Raw genomic sequence first — 13,640 nt, forward strand, 5'->3', positions numbered from 1 at the left:
CCAACTTTAACTTTCTTTGCAGAATGCATATGGGGAGGAAATGACTCAACGCCATGGGCCTGATTTCGACTGGATGCATTCAGACTTAGATGCCTCGGCGTTGTACCATAGTGGTGGGGGTAGAAAGCATGGCAGGTGAGGTGTTTGTGTTTGATTCGACGATTTCATTAACAAGAATGTGTCCACTTAATGGCTCAACTATGTGTATCATGCAGGTTTGCCTTTGGCACCGGCGTTGTGGAATATAACAGGACAATAGGTCAAGGGAAGGCATCCTCTTCGGGAGGGAGTTCTCGCTCCTCCAGGTCTGCTCGAGAGGCTCAGCTGGAGGAGGAGACTCGGGCAGCACAGGAGCAGGCTCGAGCAGCACAGGAGCAGGCTCGAGCAGCGCAGGAGCAGGTTGGACAGCTGACGCAATATATGGCTTCTTATTTTCAGGTAATTTGTCTATCTCATCACGTGTCGTCATTGAATTCAAAGTATAATGTTGTGATTCTAACGTTGCATCCATTTGCAGGAAATGACTACTCGACTCGGCCCTGATATGAACTTGCCCGCTTTTCGCCCTCCCCAGGTAACACTTTCTGAACACTTCAATTCTATAGCAACTTTTTCTTTATTATCAAAAATGGCTCGCAGGCACAAGGATGGGGACAGTGGCCAGGACAAGCTCCAGCGTCGCAGCCACAGTGGACCGGTGTTGGGTGGACGCAGGCACCTCCAGGCACTTGGACGCCTCCACCACCCCAAGGATCGCAGCCAGTCCCGGGATGGGTGCCACCGGTCTCCCAGCCACCGGCGGGCTCTCAGCCATATCAAGCGTGGATGGCACCGCCACCGACGGGGTGGGTGCCACCACCTCTGGGGTGGCCACCACAACAGTACCCGTGGATGCATGCACAACCTCCTCCTCACCATGGATCACAGGTGATGTTCCATGTTTAGTTTTACGCAAATATTGACCAAACACAACAATGTATATGTATACAGCCTTATTTGAATGATTGATGAATTGCAGGGTTCAGCGTCACATGCTCATGGATCGGAGGGTGGTGTCAACGTCCAAGACTTCCTCGTCCATGGTGCTGGAGGGAGTGGCCACCTTCCTGGTGGCGGAGGAGGGAGTGGCCAAAACTCCCACAGCCCGCCGGAGTGAGGAGTGAGTAGTGAGTGTGTACTATGGACTGTTTATGGACTTATGGACTATTTATGGACTCTGGACTGGACTTATTTGAATGGACTATGGAATGTGTTTTGTGAATTATGTGAATGTGTTTTGTTAATTATGTATTTTACTTGTGAATGTGTATATGTTAATTGTGATAATGTTTATTTTGCTGTGAATTATTAATAGGTGCAGAAAAATCTGTTTTTGGGGGGGAAACATCAATTTTCGTCGGCCTCGGTGTGGCCGACGAAAATAAGTTCCCAGGCTATTTTCGTCGGTCTCAGTGTTGGCCGACGAAAATAACCTGGGAACTTATTTTCGTCGGCCACCATCGGGCCGACGAAAATAGTTGGTCCACTCACTATTTTCGTCGGCCTTGGGAAAGCCGACGAAAATAGCTATTTTTCGTCGGGACCGACGAAAATAGTTGCCTAATTTCGTCGAATTTATTTTCGGCGGCTATTTTCGTCGGCCTGCCGACGAAAATATTCTATTTTCGTCGGTTTAGGCTTATTTTCGTGGGTTTTTGGCCCACGAAAATTTAGGCGTTTCCTGTAGTGCTAGGTCGTCATTATATTCAAATTTTCCCTTACCTTTATCTTCTTCGGCCTTTCTTCTTGATTCTTCTTCTTTCATTTTGAGGAACATCTTCTCGGCAATCTTCATGGCGAGGTCGAGGACCTTGGGGTCCACTTCCTCACCGGAAGATGTGACGGGGATTTCCTCGAGGAGAGGATCCACATGGTCCCGTTGAGTAGACATGATCGTTTCCTCACACCGTTAAGCGTAAAACGAGGTACGAAGCTTTGATACCAATTAAAAGTAGCCTAGAGGGGGGGTGAATAGGTTACACCTGAATTTTTTCACTAAAAACTTCGAGATAGGTCAAATTAAAGTTGCACTGGTGCAAACCGGTTCAGTTGATTTTGTTTACAACTGAACAAGTTTGAACCTGCTCAACTTAGATTAGATAATCTATTAAACAAATATGACGAAGTAGTGAAGAATTTTGCTAATAACTTGCCCTACACAAAATCTACTCGAATAGATAATATGAACCAACCAACAAATTTAAAGTGCTTAACAAGAACACACAAGAACATGCAATATAACCCGAGGTTCGGCAACCACCACAAAGGTGTCCTACTCCTCGTTGAGGAGCCCACGAAGGGCCGAGTCTTTTCCAACCCTAATTCTCCACAAGCCGACCACAAAGGTCAAGGCAATCTCTTCTCAAATATGCTCAAAGAGCGGGTGATACAAACTTCTTGGGGTCATCCACAAATTTGGAGACTCCCAAGCAACCTCTAACCGTCAAGGAACACAAGGTTCCAAGAGTAACAAATCCGCACAAGGTTAAGTTTGCAACGAGCTCAAGAACAAAGAGAATAGGAGAATCGAGATGAAAATGCCAGCGTGTTAGATCGAGTTCACCTCACACCAAGGATCCTTCAAGCGATTGAAGGAGATGCGATTGCGGGTGTGAGAGGTGAAATGAATGCACTTGTTGAGAGTTTTGTCAGCCAAGATTTTGTGGGATAGGCAGAAGTAAATAAGAGAGAGAGAGTGTGAGGGGGTATATAAAGGATCCCCCAAAAGCTGGCAGCCATTGGGAGAAAAGAGGTAAAAACCGGTTGAACCGGTTTTCAGACCGGTTGAACCGGTTTCCACCAGGAAGATCCCGGTTCACTAACCTACTCAGCCGGAGACTCGACCGGATTCAAAACCGGTTGAGCTGGGAAAAAATCCGGTTGAACCGGTTTTCCCAAAAAATCTGTGACGACTTTTCTGATAGCTCTGACTGTCAGACAGGTCAGAGCAGGGATGGCAGAGGAACAGTCTCGAAACTGGTTGAACTGGTTTCAGGTCCGGTTGAATCGGTTTCAAGGGCGGAAAAGCAACTTTTGAATATTTTGAAGAGAACAAAGGTGGAACTCTTGTGGGAAGTAAAAATGGTTTTTCTCAAAGGCATTCATGATCTGGAAAAGTGTTCTCAAAGATGATTTTGAAGGATTTTGAACTTAGCTCATTGCATAACTTACTTAACCATTGTGGATCCCTCTTAATTGAACGACGATTCCTATCAGCTCAAGAATTATAAAATGGACACTGTCGTTGTTTCCAAGCACTTGGAGCACGCCATTTGATGTAGAATTTTAAATCCACTGTGCTTTACATTTTTATGCTCGTAAGATCTGTGCTTCTCCTGTCTGTAGAATTACTGTGTACATGCTAGGAGCAAACTTGTTAGAATCTCTGTTTGTTTTGTCATTTAATCACCAAAACCCTCAATTAGGGTTGATTGCACTTACAATACCACAAGATTCATATGGCTTTAGGTGATGAATGGAAAACTGCATTTAAAACTAAGTTCGGTCTTTATGAGTGGTTAGTCATGCCTTTTGGGTTAACTAATGCACCTAGCACCTTCATGAGATTGATGAACGAGGTTTTACGTGCCTTCATTGGTAAATTTGTGGTGGTTTATTTCGATGATATTCTTATCTACATCAAATCTCATGATGATCATATTGAACACTTATGGGTTGTATTTTATGTTTTGCGTAATGCACATTTATTTGTAACCTTGAGAAGTGCATCTTTTGCACCGACCGTGTATCTTTTCTTGGATATGTTGTGACATCGCAGGCATTGAGATGGATGAGGCAAAGATTGTTGCCATCGCGAGCTGGCCACTTCCGACCACAGTTACGCAGGTTCAGAGTTTTCTTGGTCTTGTAGGATTCTACAGGCGATTTGTGCGGGGTTTTAGCACCATTGCGACACCTCTCCACGAGTTGACAAAGAATGGAGTGATGTTTCGTTAGGTACCAACACAGCAACAAGCATTTGATGCCCTCAAGTCGAAACTCACACAAGCACCCATGCTGCAACTTCCTAATTTTAACAAGACATCTGAGCTTAAGTATGATGCGAGCGACATTGGGATTGGAGAAGTGCTCATTCAAGGATGTAAACATGTTGCTTTATTTAGTGAAAAATGCATGGTCTAACTCTGAATTATTCTACATATGACAAAGAACTATATGCTTTAGTACGAGTTTTCCAAACTTGGCAACATTATCTATGGTCTAAAGAATTTTTCATACATTCGGATCATGAATCTTTGAAGTATCTTAAGGGATAATCTAACCTAAACAAACTTCATGCTAAATGGATTGAATTCATAGAATCTTTTCCTTACATTATTAAGCATAAAAAAGGAAAGGATAATGTGATTGCTGATGCTCTGTCTAGACGTTATACTATGTTATCCCAACTTAATCATAAAATCTTTGGTTTGGAGACTATAAAGGGATTATATGCTGATAATTTCGACTTCAAAGATGCTTTTGAAAATTACAGAGAGGGAAGAACGTGGCAAAAATTTATGCTGCGTGAAGGGACTTTTCTACCGTGCTAACAAGCTGTGTCTGCCAGCTAGCTTTGTTCGCCTTCTACTCTTGCAGGAAGCACATGGTGGGATGGCTTGATGGGACATTTTGGTGTTAAGAAGACTGAAGATGTGATGTCTAGTCACTTCTATTGGCTTCAGATGCACCGTGATGTTGAGCGCTGCATCTCGTGTTGCACAACATGAAACAAAGCTAAGTCCTGACTTAACCCACATGGTCTTTATATGCCTCTTCCTTTTCCTAGTGCACCTTGGGAGGATATTTCTATGGACTTTGTTCTGGGCTTGCCTAGAACAAAGAGGGGGAGTGGTAGCGTTTTTGTGGTTGTCGATCGTTTCTCCAAGATGGCGCATTTATACCATGTCATAAAATTGATAATGCTTCGTATGTTGCTGATTTGTTCTGCACTGAGATTGTGCGGTTGCATGGTGTCCCAAATACTATTGTTTCTGATAGGGATGCTAAGTTTTTAAGCCATTTTTGGAGAACCTTGTGGTTTAAACTAGGAACAAAGTTGTTATTTCCTACTACTTTTCATCCCCAAACTGATGGACAAAACGAGGTTGTTAATCGAACTTTATCTACTATGTTACAAGCCATTTTGAAAGATAATTTGAGGTTGTGGGAGGAATGTTTGCCACATATTGAGTTTGCTTATAATAGATCAATTCATTCCACAACCAAGCTTAATCCATTTATGGTAGTATATGGTTTTAATCCCCGTGCTCCAATTGATTTGCTACCTTTACCAACTTCTAAAATAGTGAACTTGGATGCTACACAACGTTCTGAATTCATTCTTAAGATGCATAAAACAACTAAGTTGCAAATTGAAAAGATGAATGAAAATATCGTATTGCTGCTAGTAAAGGTAGGAAGGAAATAAAATTAGAACCAGGTGACTTGGTGTGAGTTCATTTGAGAAAGGATAGGTTTCCTGATTTGAGAAAGTCTAAACTCATGCCACGTGTTGCTGGGTCTTATAAAGTTCTTGAAAAATTTAATGATAATGCATACACAATTGAAGAGGAAAGAAGACGATCAACAAACAATCATGACAATGCTCTCCAAAAACCTAATCACTCACACACTCGAATATGTGTCACAGATGTAGATGGAAGTTTTGGAGGTCCGCTATCGCAACATTCCATGCACAAAGGATTAGGATAAAAGACTTGGATACAACTTAACAGAGAAAAGATTCATGTATGTTCACATGAGAGTCTCCTATGGAGAAAATGAAGGTAATAGTGAGAATTTCGAGAAGATGGAATAATCGCCATAACATGGCACAACAATGATGAGTGCATATGGCACACCCTTAGTATCTCTCAACTTTTTAAATAGACAGCATCATAGTTCACATATTTAAGCTGAGTAAAAAATAGTCAAAATCCCATGAGACAAACTATAATACACTGCAACATTTAATATGGACTTATGATTTATTTACCTAATTTTTAAGTTTGAAACTTTTAAAGTCGTGCAAATTAGGTGTTGAATAGTGGAGGTCAATTATGTTTTGTGCGTTTGTTTAAAAAGGTTTCTCTTTGTGGTTGAACCATATGCACCGTCACACACAAATGAGATGGGTTAGGGGGACCTCAACCAACTCTAGATTCATAAAAAAGAAGTTAACTGTAGATTTTTTCCCCAAACACTCTAGATCTATCAAATTCGGATTCACCAAAATGGTGGATCTAGAAGCAAGATTCACCATTTTGGTGGAGCTCCTCAAGAAGTGCTCCATTGACTTAAGTTTGAAGGAGCCAAAGAAAGTTACCTACCATACCTTTGGTTACACACCCTTTCACCATACCAATTTGTTTATGTTCACGTTTCTTTTGGGTGTCTCTTATTCTTCCATGGTTGTGCTCGCCCTAGCCTCGGTCGCACGTTGTACCTACCCTGATCGTCCTCCTTACTGGCTTAACCAGGCCAAACTCTCCCCTAGCCTCGGCCTTCGGACGCACGCTATGCCCTCTTTGGCCAATCGCCTCGCTGGTCCTGGTCGCGCTACCTTGGCCTATACATGCACATTAGGGCTATGTCTAATGGATTAGCCCAAAGCACGAAGTTGGAGGCACGACCCAAGTCTGATGCGACCTAGATTAACTGTGGGCCTATGCCGGCATGACATAATGTGTGGGCTATGCTTGGGCCTCAACTAAGGCACACGAGCCGGCCTGGCATGATCCATTTAAATAAGGCTCGTCAAAGCCCACTAAATCACACGTAATGAACTAAATATTAAATATTTGGTGGTTGTACTCTTTTTTCCTTCTAACCAAAGGTTTAATAAGATAGCCTCAAAACAACTCAGTTCTATTTTGGTCATATATGTTATGTGCTTTTGTTTATGTTTTATTTAATTTGATTTGTTGCATTGATTGAATGAATTACTTTGTATTATATATTGTTCTGTTTATATGGACAGACATGACACATTATAGTATTTTGGACTATTTGTGCGGGCTTGGCACACTTAAGTATTTGTGGACCGTGCCGTGGACTGATGGTTCAACCCAAAGGCTAACACAACATGACCCATAATTAGAGTTGTTTTAGTAGACTATGCCTTAATGAGTCGTGTTTTAATGTACTTGGGCCGTGTCGACCTAGCCCAACTTAGATGTACATCTATCCTGTAGCCTCGATCAAGACGGGCTTACCCCAACCTTGTCGGTTTGGTTAGGCATTTTCGCCTGGCCCTGGCCTAGCCGCAAGATATGCCCGCTCGCCTCTTTGGCTCTGGCTGCACTGTCCCGGATCTACTCCAGCCCAGTCATGCTCTCTAGTCCTGATCATGTCGAGTTATATCCTCATATCAGTATATGATATTACACGTATTTTTTATTTGGGAAACTAGGAAGCTGATAGAGACTGATATATGAGTTTATTCTAGAGATAACATATACAATTTCAACCAAATATGTGTATTTATTCTAGGGATAATATAGACAATTTCAACCGAAATGTTCTTGCGTAAATTCGGAGGTCTTGTACCGCCAAACAGTATATTGTAGATTTATGGAGGATCTCGAATTTGAATAGTAAATCTTAGATCAAATTTATGTTTTTGGGTAAAGCTCTACTAAGGGTTAGTTTGAAAACCCTATTATCCTAAAGGATTTTCATTTTCTCAAGGTAAATTAGTTTATTTTCCATTGGGAAAATAAGAATTCACTAAGAGCTAGTTTGGTAACACCATTTTTTCGATGGATTTCTATTTTTCTAAGAAAAAATAAACTAATTTTTCTTAGGAAAACGAAAATCTCTTAAAAAAATGTGATTTCTAAACTAGCTCTAAAAAATAGACCTCCCAAACTAGCCCTAAATGTTAATCTTAGAACCAGATTTTATTTTAACGGTAAAGCTCTGTGCACGCGCGTGCCCGAACCGCGCTGCTGCTGCCTGCTCTGCTGGTGATTTTGCCGCACGCGTCGTCGACGTCGACCTCGCGTTCATAGTGATCCACGTGTTGCTCGAGCCGAACGCACGATCCGTGGCTTGCGAGGGAGCGCCACGTAATGCCCCAGGCCGCGGGCTGCCTCTCTTCAATCGGGGCTTCGGCGTCAGCGTCTCAGCGACCAGAACAATCACCACCGTCCGTCCGTCCCGTTCCTCTTCTCGCAGGTTGGACCCGTCAGTCACACACCTCCGAAGTCGGAACCTCCCTGCCCCAACACAATGGCCTCCTCCCTCGCCGCGCGCCGCCTCCTCTCCCGCGCAGCCGCCGTGCGCCGTTTCCCCGTCCCCTTCGCCTCCGCCCCAGCCCCCGCGATGGCTCCCCGCAGTTTCTCCGCCGACGCGGGACCGCCTCCGCCGCTCCCGCCACCGCCGCCGCAGCCCGTCGTCGAGCCGCCCACGTCGGAGGGCGCGGGTGCCTCGTCCTCCTCCACCACCGCTGGTGCCGGAGGGGCCCACAGGTCGTCGCCGGGAGCCGCGGCGGGGGCGCGGCGCCAGGGTGGTGCGGGCTACGAGGAGGAGCAGGAGAAGGTCCTCCGCGCGTCGCTGCTCCACGTGGTTGCGATTCGAATCCACTCCTCCAAATCGACTTCCATTTTTGCGTGTCTTGGTACTTAATTTAGCATATAATATGGAAGATATTTACTGTTCGTGTATGGCTGTATTCTGTAGCCGCGCATGGGGTGGAGCGAGTCGGCCATGGTCGCGGGGGCGAGGGACGTTGGCGTGTCCCCTGCCATCGTGGGCGCATTTCCAAGGAAGGAGGCCGCCCTTGTGGAGGTAGCATTGCTTCTTTTGCTTCTCAATAGGATGATTTGAGTAATTGAGTTGTGACCTTTTTTGGATTCTGTGAGTGTGAGGTGACCAAATTAATCTCCCTAAGAAAAAGAAGAGCAACTATTTATCTAGATCTCCTGTTGCCTCAAAAGGAATAGATGTGATGGATCTCACCAAACTTGTGGGCTATAGGCTGATACTTATTTTTCTTTAACTGGATTGTCTTAATAATTCATGTCTGTCCATTTGTTAAAGATACTGCAAATGCTCTTGATCAGTATACCTGCATCAAGCACAATTGCTTGTAGAAGTAGTTATTTAGGTAGTGTCTGACTTTTTTTTTGCCTGTATTTATATATAAACTAACATATGGAATTTTGGCATACAACTTATCTATTTTCTGTCTCCTTGGTATCTTGAATACAATATATTTCCTTGATATATCTAAAATGTTTGTGCATTTGCTTAGATTGTGAGTGGGCGAGTTAGGTATCCTTTGTTTGCTTGGAAGTTGGAACCATGAAAGACATCTGAAAAAATGGAGCATCCAACACTAATTTGACTTTCTAGCTTTATTCTTTTTATAATGTGGTTGGATTTTGGCAAACTAACTTATCTTTTTGAAAACTATATGGTTTCTCGTTTTTCTTGTCATTGCAATGTTCGGGAATTTACTTATGCATGGTAGCTCATGATCAGTTTGATCACTGAACCCCATTTTATTCAATACCCAGTGGTCACTTGAGGCGCATGACATGACTCTGCATGCACATACACATATATGCTGTTAGTGGGCATGACTTCTTCTATGTTCCAATTTTTTTAGATGAAACTTCTATGTTCCACTGTTATCTACCATGTTACTTCTAGAACCATTTACATATGAAATAGTGCACTTCCTTCAACTAACCAGGACATTTTATTTGCATACATACACATAAATAGAAATTAAAAACACATGTTATCTATGTAGCCTGTTCAATAAATGGTTGACACATGAAAAAAGGTTGAAGATTGCTCAGATATGCTGTTCTACTGATGGTTCATATGTAATGAAACTTGAGAAATCAACTGGTAAAAAGATGGTGCTTAGTTGCTAGTTGTGTGCGTGTTCCTAGATGCACTTGATGGGAAACTAGAAAATAGAAAAAGGGGGTTGAAAGAAGTTATTTTTCTAAGAAAATTAATCAGTCTGAGACTCTGAGTAACCATGCTCTGATGGCCTATGGCCTAGTATGTCTCTGTAATTCTTCCTAGACAGCTGTCTTTACTTCCATTTGTCAAGGTTCTCCTTGTTGTAACGATCATCATATTGAACAAACATATGTCACTGGAATGCCCTGATGCTACTACCACCTGTGTTGGCTTCAATCATTCCATGTCAGCTACAGTGTGCTCACACTTGCTGTTAGTCATGACATGCTTCAAAAAAAAGTTTGTCATTGACTCATTGTTGTAACCCACCTCTCTTATCTTGGTCCTGGTAAGAGGGGTGCTTGTATGGACCATTTCCCCTATAGTACCTATGTGTTCAGAAAAAAAAGTCATGACAATACTATTTCTGCTTTGTTTGTTGGCAATGCATTCCACACTGGTTTAGGCTACTCTACTATGCTCAAGTTCAGATGATAAACACCTTGCAGATGTTACATGTATTTATTTGTTTTCTTTTATTGAACTGGGAGGTAATGAGAAACAAAGAGATGGAAAAAAGCCAAATAGTGATGAATAAGAAAGAGAGAAGGAAGACTGAAAACGGGAAAGCTATATTTAGTTGGATGGCAACATCATCGAGGGATGGGCTAAGTTTTCAAGTTTTAATACTTCTAGGTTGGTGAATTACTGTAAAAGAATATTGTCAGTAACTTCAAGTCATCTTGAATGTGATGGTGATTAATTTTGATTCAGTAAAAACTCAAACTTCCTCTGGTCAGTTTTGTCATGATGCATGTTTGAAAAGAAAATAATTGCATGTGCTTATCTTTAGACGATTCTTTGTTGCTGCCTTGTGCAGACTAGAGGGTGCCCCATTTTGTTTTCAGTCTGAACTGATGTTGTTCGACCATTCTTCTAAATGTTTGAATCTTCCTGGGATTATGTAAAATTTCTTTGACATCTACCACGGATAACAGGGAATGAATGGAAGATGCCTGATTTGACTGTAGAGATGGCTAAAATCTTCATAAATAATTGGATATCCCAAAGTTTACAGGAATCAATGACATTGCAGAACCAGATCAAACTCTTTTTACTTCACTGAATGAATAAAATAAGTCACAGCTGCCCTTGGGAAAAATTTATTAGAAACATTCTCAAATGTATTACGGTACTTAGAGCAACTCCAATACTTCTCTAAACAACTCTCTAAATCTTAAATTTAAGAAGTGAACAAAAAAATGTATTTCTAATGGTTCTTTAAATAGACTTGCTAAATTTAGTTAGTTGCTATCCAACTCCATTTACTCTCCACATTTAGCAACTCGATAGGAACTCACCAAGTGCAGTCGACGTCAATTTCTTCACACTCGTGTGATTATTTTTCCCCTTTCCCACACAGTGAGGTTAGGTAGCCAGGTACGACAAGCTCTTTTTCTCACTTTCTAGCACAGTGAGGTAGCTTGGTCGAAGGGAGGTAGCTTGGTCGAACACGTGTGACACAAGTATCTCTTTCACCGTCGGACCACTACTGCCCCATAGATTGCGCCACCGACCACCGCTCCTCTATAGGTCATGCCGATCAGCCTTTTCTCTTCCGCCCTCGACATCCTCTGCTCTCAACCTTGCCATCAGCCAGATTTGATGGGGGTAGGGCTGCCAAATCTAGATTCAAAATCGAACTACTCCCTAAGTATGAGAAACTATTGGAGACTAAGTTATTTTTTACTCCCGATAGCTATTTAGCAACTTGCTAAACATGATTTTAGCAAGCTCTTTTTTAGAGAACTATTGGAGTTGCTCTTATGATTTTCTCTATTTAAATGTGCCCATGTTGATTATAGTCTTGTATTTGCGTAGTTTTTCATGGATGACTGCCTCCAACAACTGATGGATCGAATTGATGCTGGAGAAGGAGAGCAGTTGAAGAACTTGATACTGAGTGAGAGACTCTCAAAACTTGTTCGGATGAGGCTGGAAATGCAGGCACCTTATATATCTAAGTGGCCTCAAGCACTGAGTATTCAGGTATGCTAGTCTTTTTTTGTTTGGGACTTAGAGTTTAGTTCAGTTGCATGGCTCTAATAGCTGCTACATCCTGTTTCAGTCTCAACCAGCAAACGTCTCAACAAGCTTGAAGCAGCGAGCTATCCTGGTGGATGAGATATGGCATGCTGCTGGAGATTCTGGGTCAGATATTGATTGGTATGTGAAACGTACAGTGCTTGGTGGTATCTACTCAACCTCAGAGGTGTATATGTTGACAGACAATTCTCCAGGTTTGCAGTTCTCAATAGCTCTATGTTGGTTTCCATTTCTTGCTACATACTGAAGTTAATTTTACCCCTGCAACAACTTAACAGCAAGGATTGAAACGAAAGTGTTTCACTGTTTCGGGTAAACTAGCTGAACTGAAAGCCTCACTTTTTTGCCCGTTTATTTTGTTGTTTTTGTTACTGTACAGCACTACAGCTGAAGCATGGAACACAAGCAGTACTAAACTGAAATACAGATATTTTTGCTTGTTCAGTGTTGAAAAAGCACAAGATATAATTAATGATATGGTTTCTTGCCTTGTTTGCTGTCTTCTACTAAATTTTAGAAAACATGAATTCGAAGTATTATGAGATGCTAGACTGTCAAGATGTAGTGCTATTTGTATGACTGCATACCAGTGTTCACATGTTAATGTATTGTTCCTACTTATGGCACATGGCAGAGTTCCGTGATACTTGGACGTTTGTGAACCGCAGAATAAAGGATGCTCTTGATCTTCAGAAAACCTTCCAAGAGGTAGCGTATTGTGAGCTCAAATTGCATCATCACATTCATGATCTATTTCACCATGTTTCGTGTCCACATCTTTGGTATCAAGTATTAACCTGTTTGAACTGAAACCACTTTTTTACCTCAGGCCGCATACCTCGCTGAAGCCGTGGGAGCAGGCATGAGCGGTACCGTGCAGGGTGTTCTCAACAGGGTCTTCCAGAACCGTAGTGGATGAACTTTCTTTTTCTCAAACACGTAGTGTGGATGGACTAATTCCGTCTTTTGCACGCTGCACAGGATAAAGCACATTTTCCCGTTGACCAACTGGCGTATGTTTATAATAAAGCAAATGGTGATGTGGTTGAGATGCATCACGTTAGGGTAGGAAGTGACGATGTGTATGCTGGTGGTGGTGTTGACCGAATTTTTTGTATTTTAGCCCTTTATTAGGTTTAAAATCACGTTTAGACCTAAAAAAATTTTAAACTCAGTTTTGGACCCTTAGCTCGGCGCTATAGGCTGTGGCGCCGAGCTAACATAGCTCGGCGCCACAGCCTGTGGCGCCGAGCTATGACGTGGCAGCAATGGCTACTTGCGTCTAGGGCTAACCTGGCTCCGATGTGGTGGCGGCGCGGTCTCGTAGCTCGGCGCCACAGATCTTGGCGCCGAGCTACGAATTCCTATAAAAACGCCCGCGCGGCTGGCCGAGAGCAGCTCATTTCATCCCATTTCCAAACTTCGTCAAAATTTGCTGGATTTAAAGATTTGAGTTGGTTCACTTTGTAGATCAAGGTATGATGTCCAACTGATTCGTTTTGTATAATGGGTTGTTAGTTTAATAATTTGTATACACCTATTATATTATCATTTCGATTATTAGTTTGTGT

At 42.4% G+C, this 13,640-nt stretch overlaps 1 protein-coding gene across 2 annotated transcripts; it reads left to right on the top strand.

The window, feature by feature from the left end:
- Window positions 1-8,144: 8,144 nt before the first annotated feature.
- On the top strand, window positions 8,145-13,242 carry LOC100283539 (uncharacterized). 2 transcript variants are annotated; one of them, XR_564997.4, is made up of 7 exons: window positions 8,166-8,610; window positions 8,725-8,832; window positions 11,845-12,012; window positions 12,092-12,263; window positions 12,348-12,381; window positions 12,704-12,777; window positions 12,899-13,141. XR_564997.4 is itself a non-coding variant. In NM_001156439.2 (6 exons), exons 1-6 carry the CDS (start codon window positions 8,275-8,277, stop codon window positions 12,986-12,988), a joined length of 948 nt encoding a protein of 315 aa, NP_001149911.2. In that variant the 5' UTR covers window positions 8,145-8,274; the 3' UTR covers window positions 12,989-13,242. The 2 variants fall into 2 exon arrangements, 1 of the variants encoding a protein (NP_001149911.2); NM_001156439.2 differs by lacking the exon at window positions 12,348-12,381 and having other exon boundaries at window positions 8,145-8,610; window positions 12,899-13,242.
- Window positions 13,243-13,640: the final 398 nt, after the last annotated feature.

This window comes from Zea mays, chromosome 1, assembly GCF_902167145.1.
Source record: "Zea mays cultivar B73 chromosome 1, Zm-B73-REFERENCE-NAM-5.0, whole genome shotgun sequence".
Classification (NCBI taxonomy): domain Eukaryota; kingdom Viridiplantae; phylum Streptophyta; class Magnoliopsida; order Poales; family Poaceae; genus Zea; species Zea mays.

Coding starts and splice junctions, on each gene's coding strand:
- LOC100283539 (NM_001156439.2), top strand. CDS start 8,275: ATGGCCTCCTCCCTCGCCGCGCGCCGCCTCCTCTCCCGCGCAGCCGCC. Junction 12,013..12,091: donor CTCAAGCACTGAGTATTCAG/GTATGCTAGTCT, acceptor ATCCTGTTTCAG/TCTCAACCAGCAAACGTCTC. Junction 12,778..12,898: donor TTCAGAAAACCTTCCAAGAG/GTAGCGTATTGT, acceptor TTTTTACCTCAG/GCCGCATACCTCGCTGAAGC.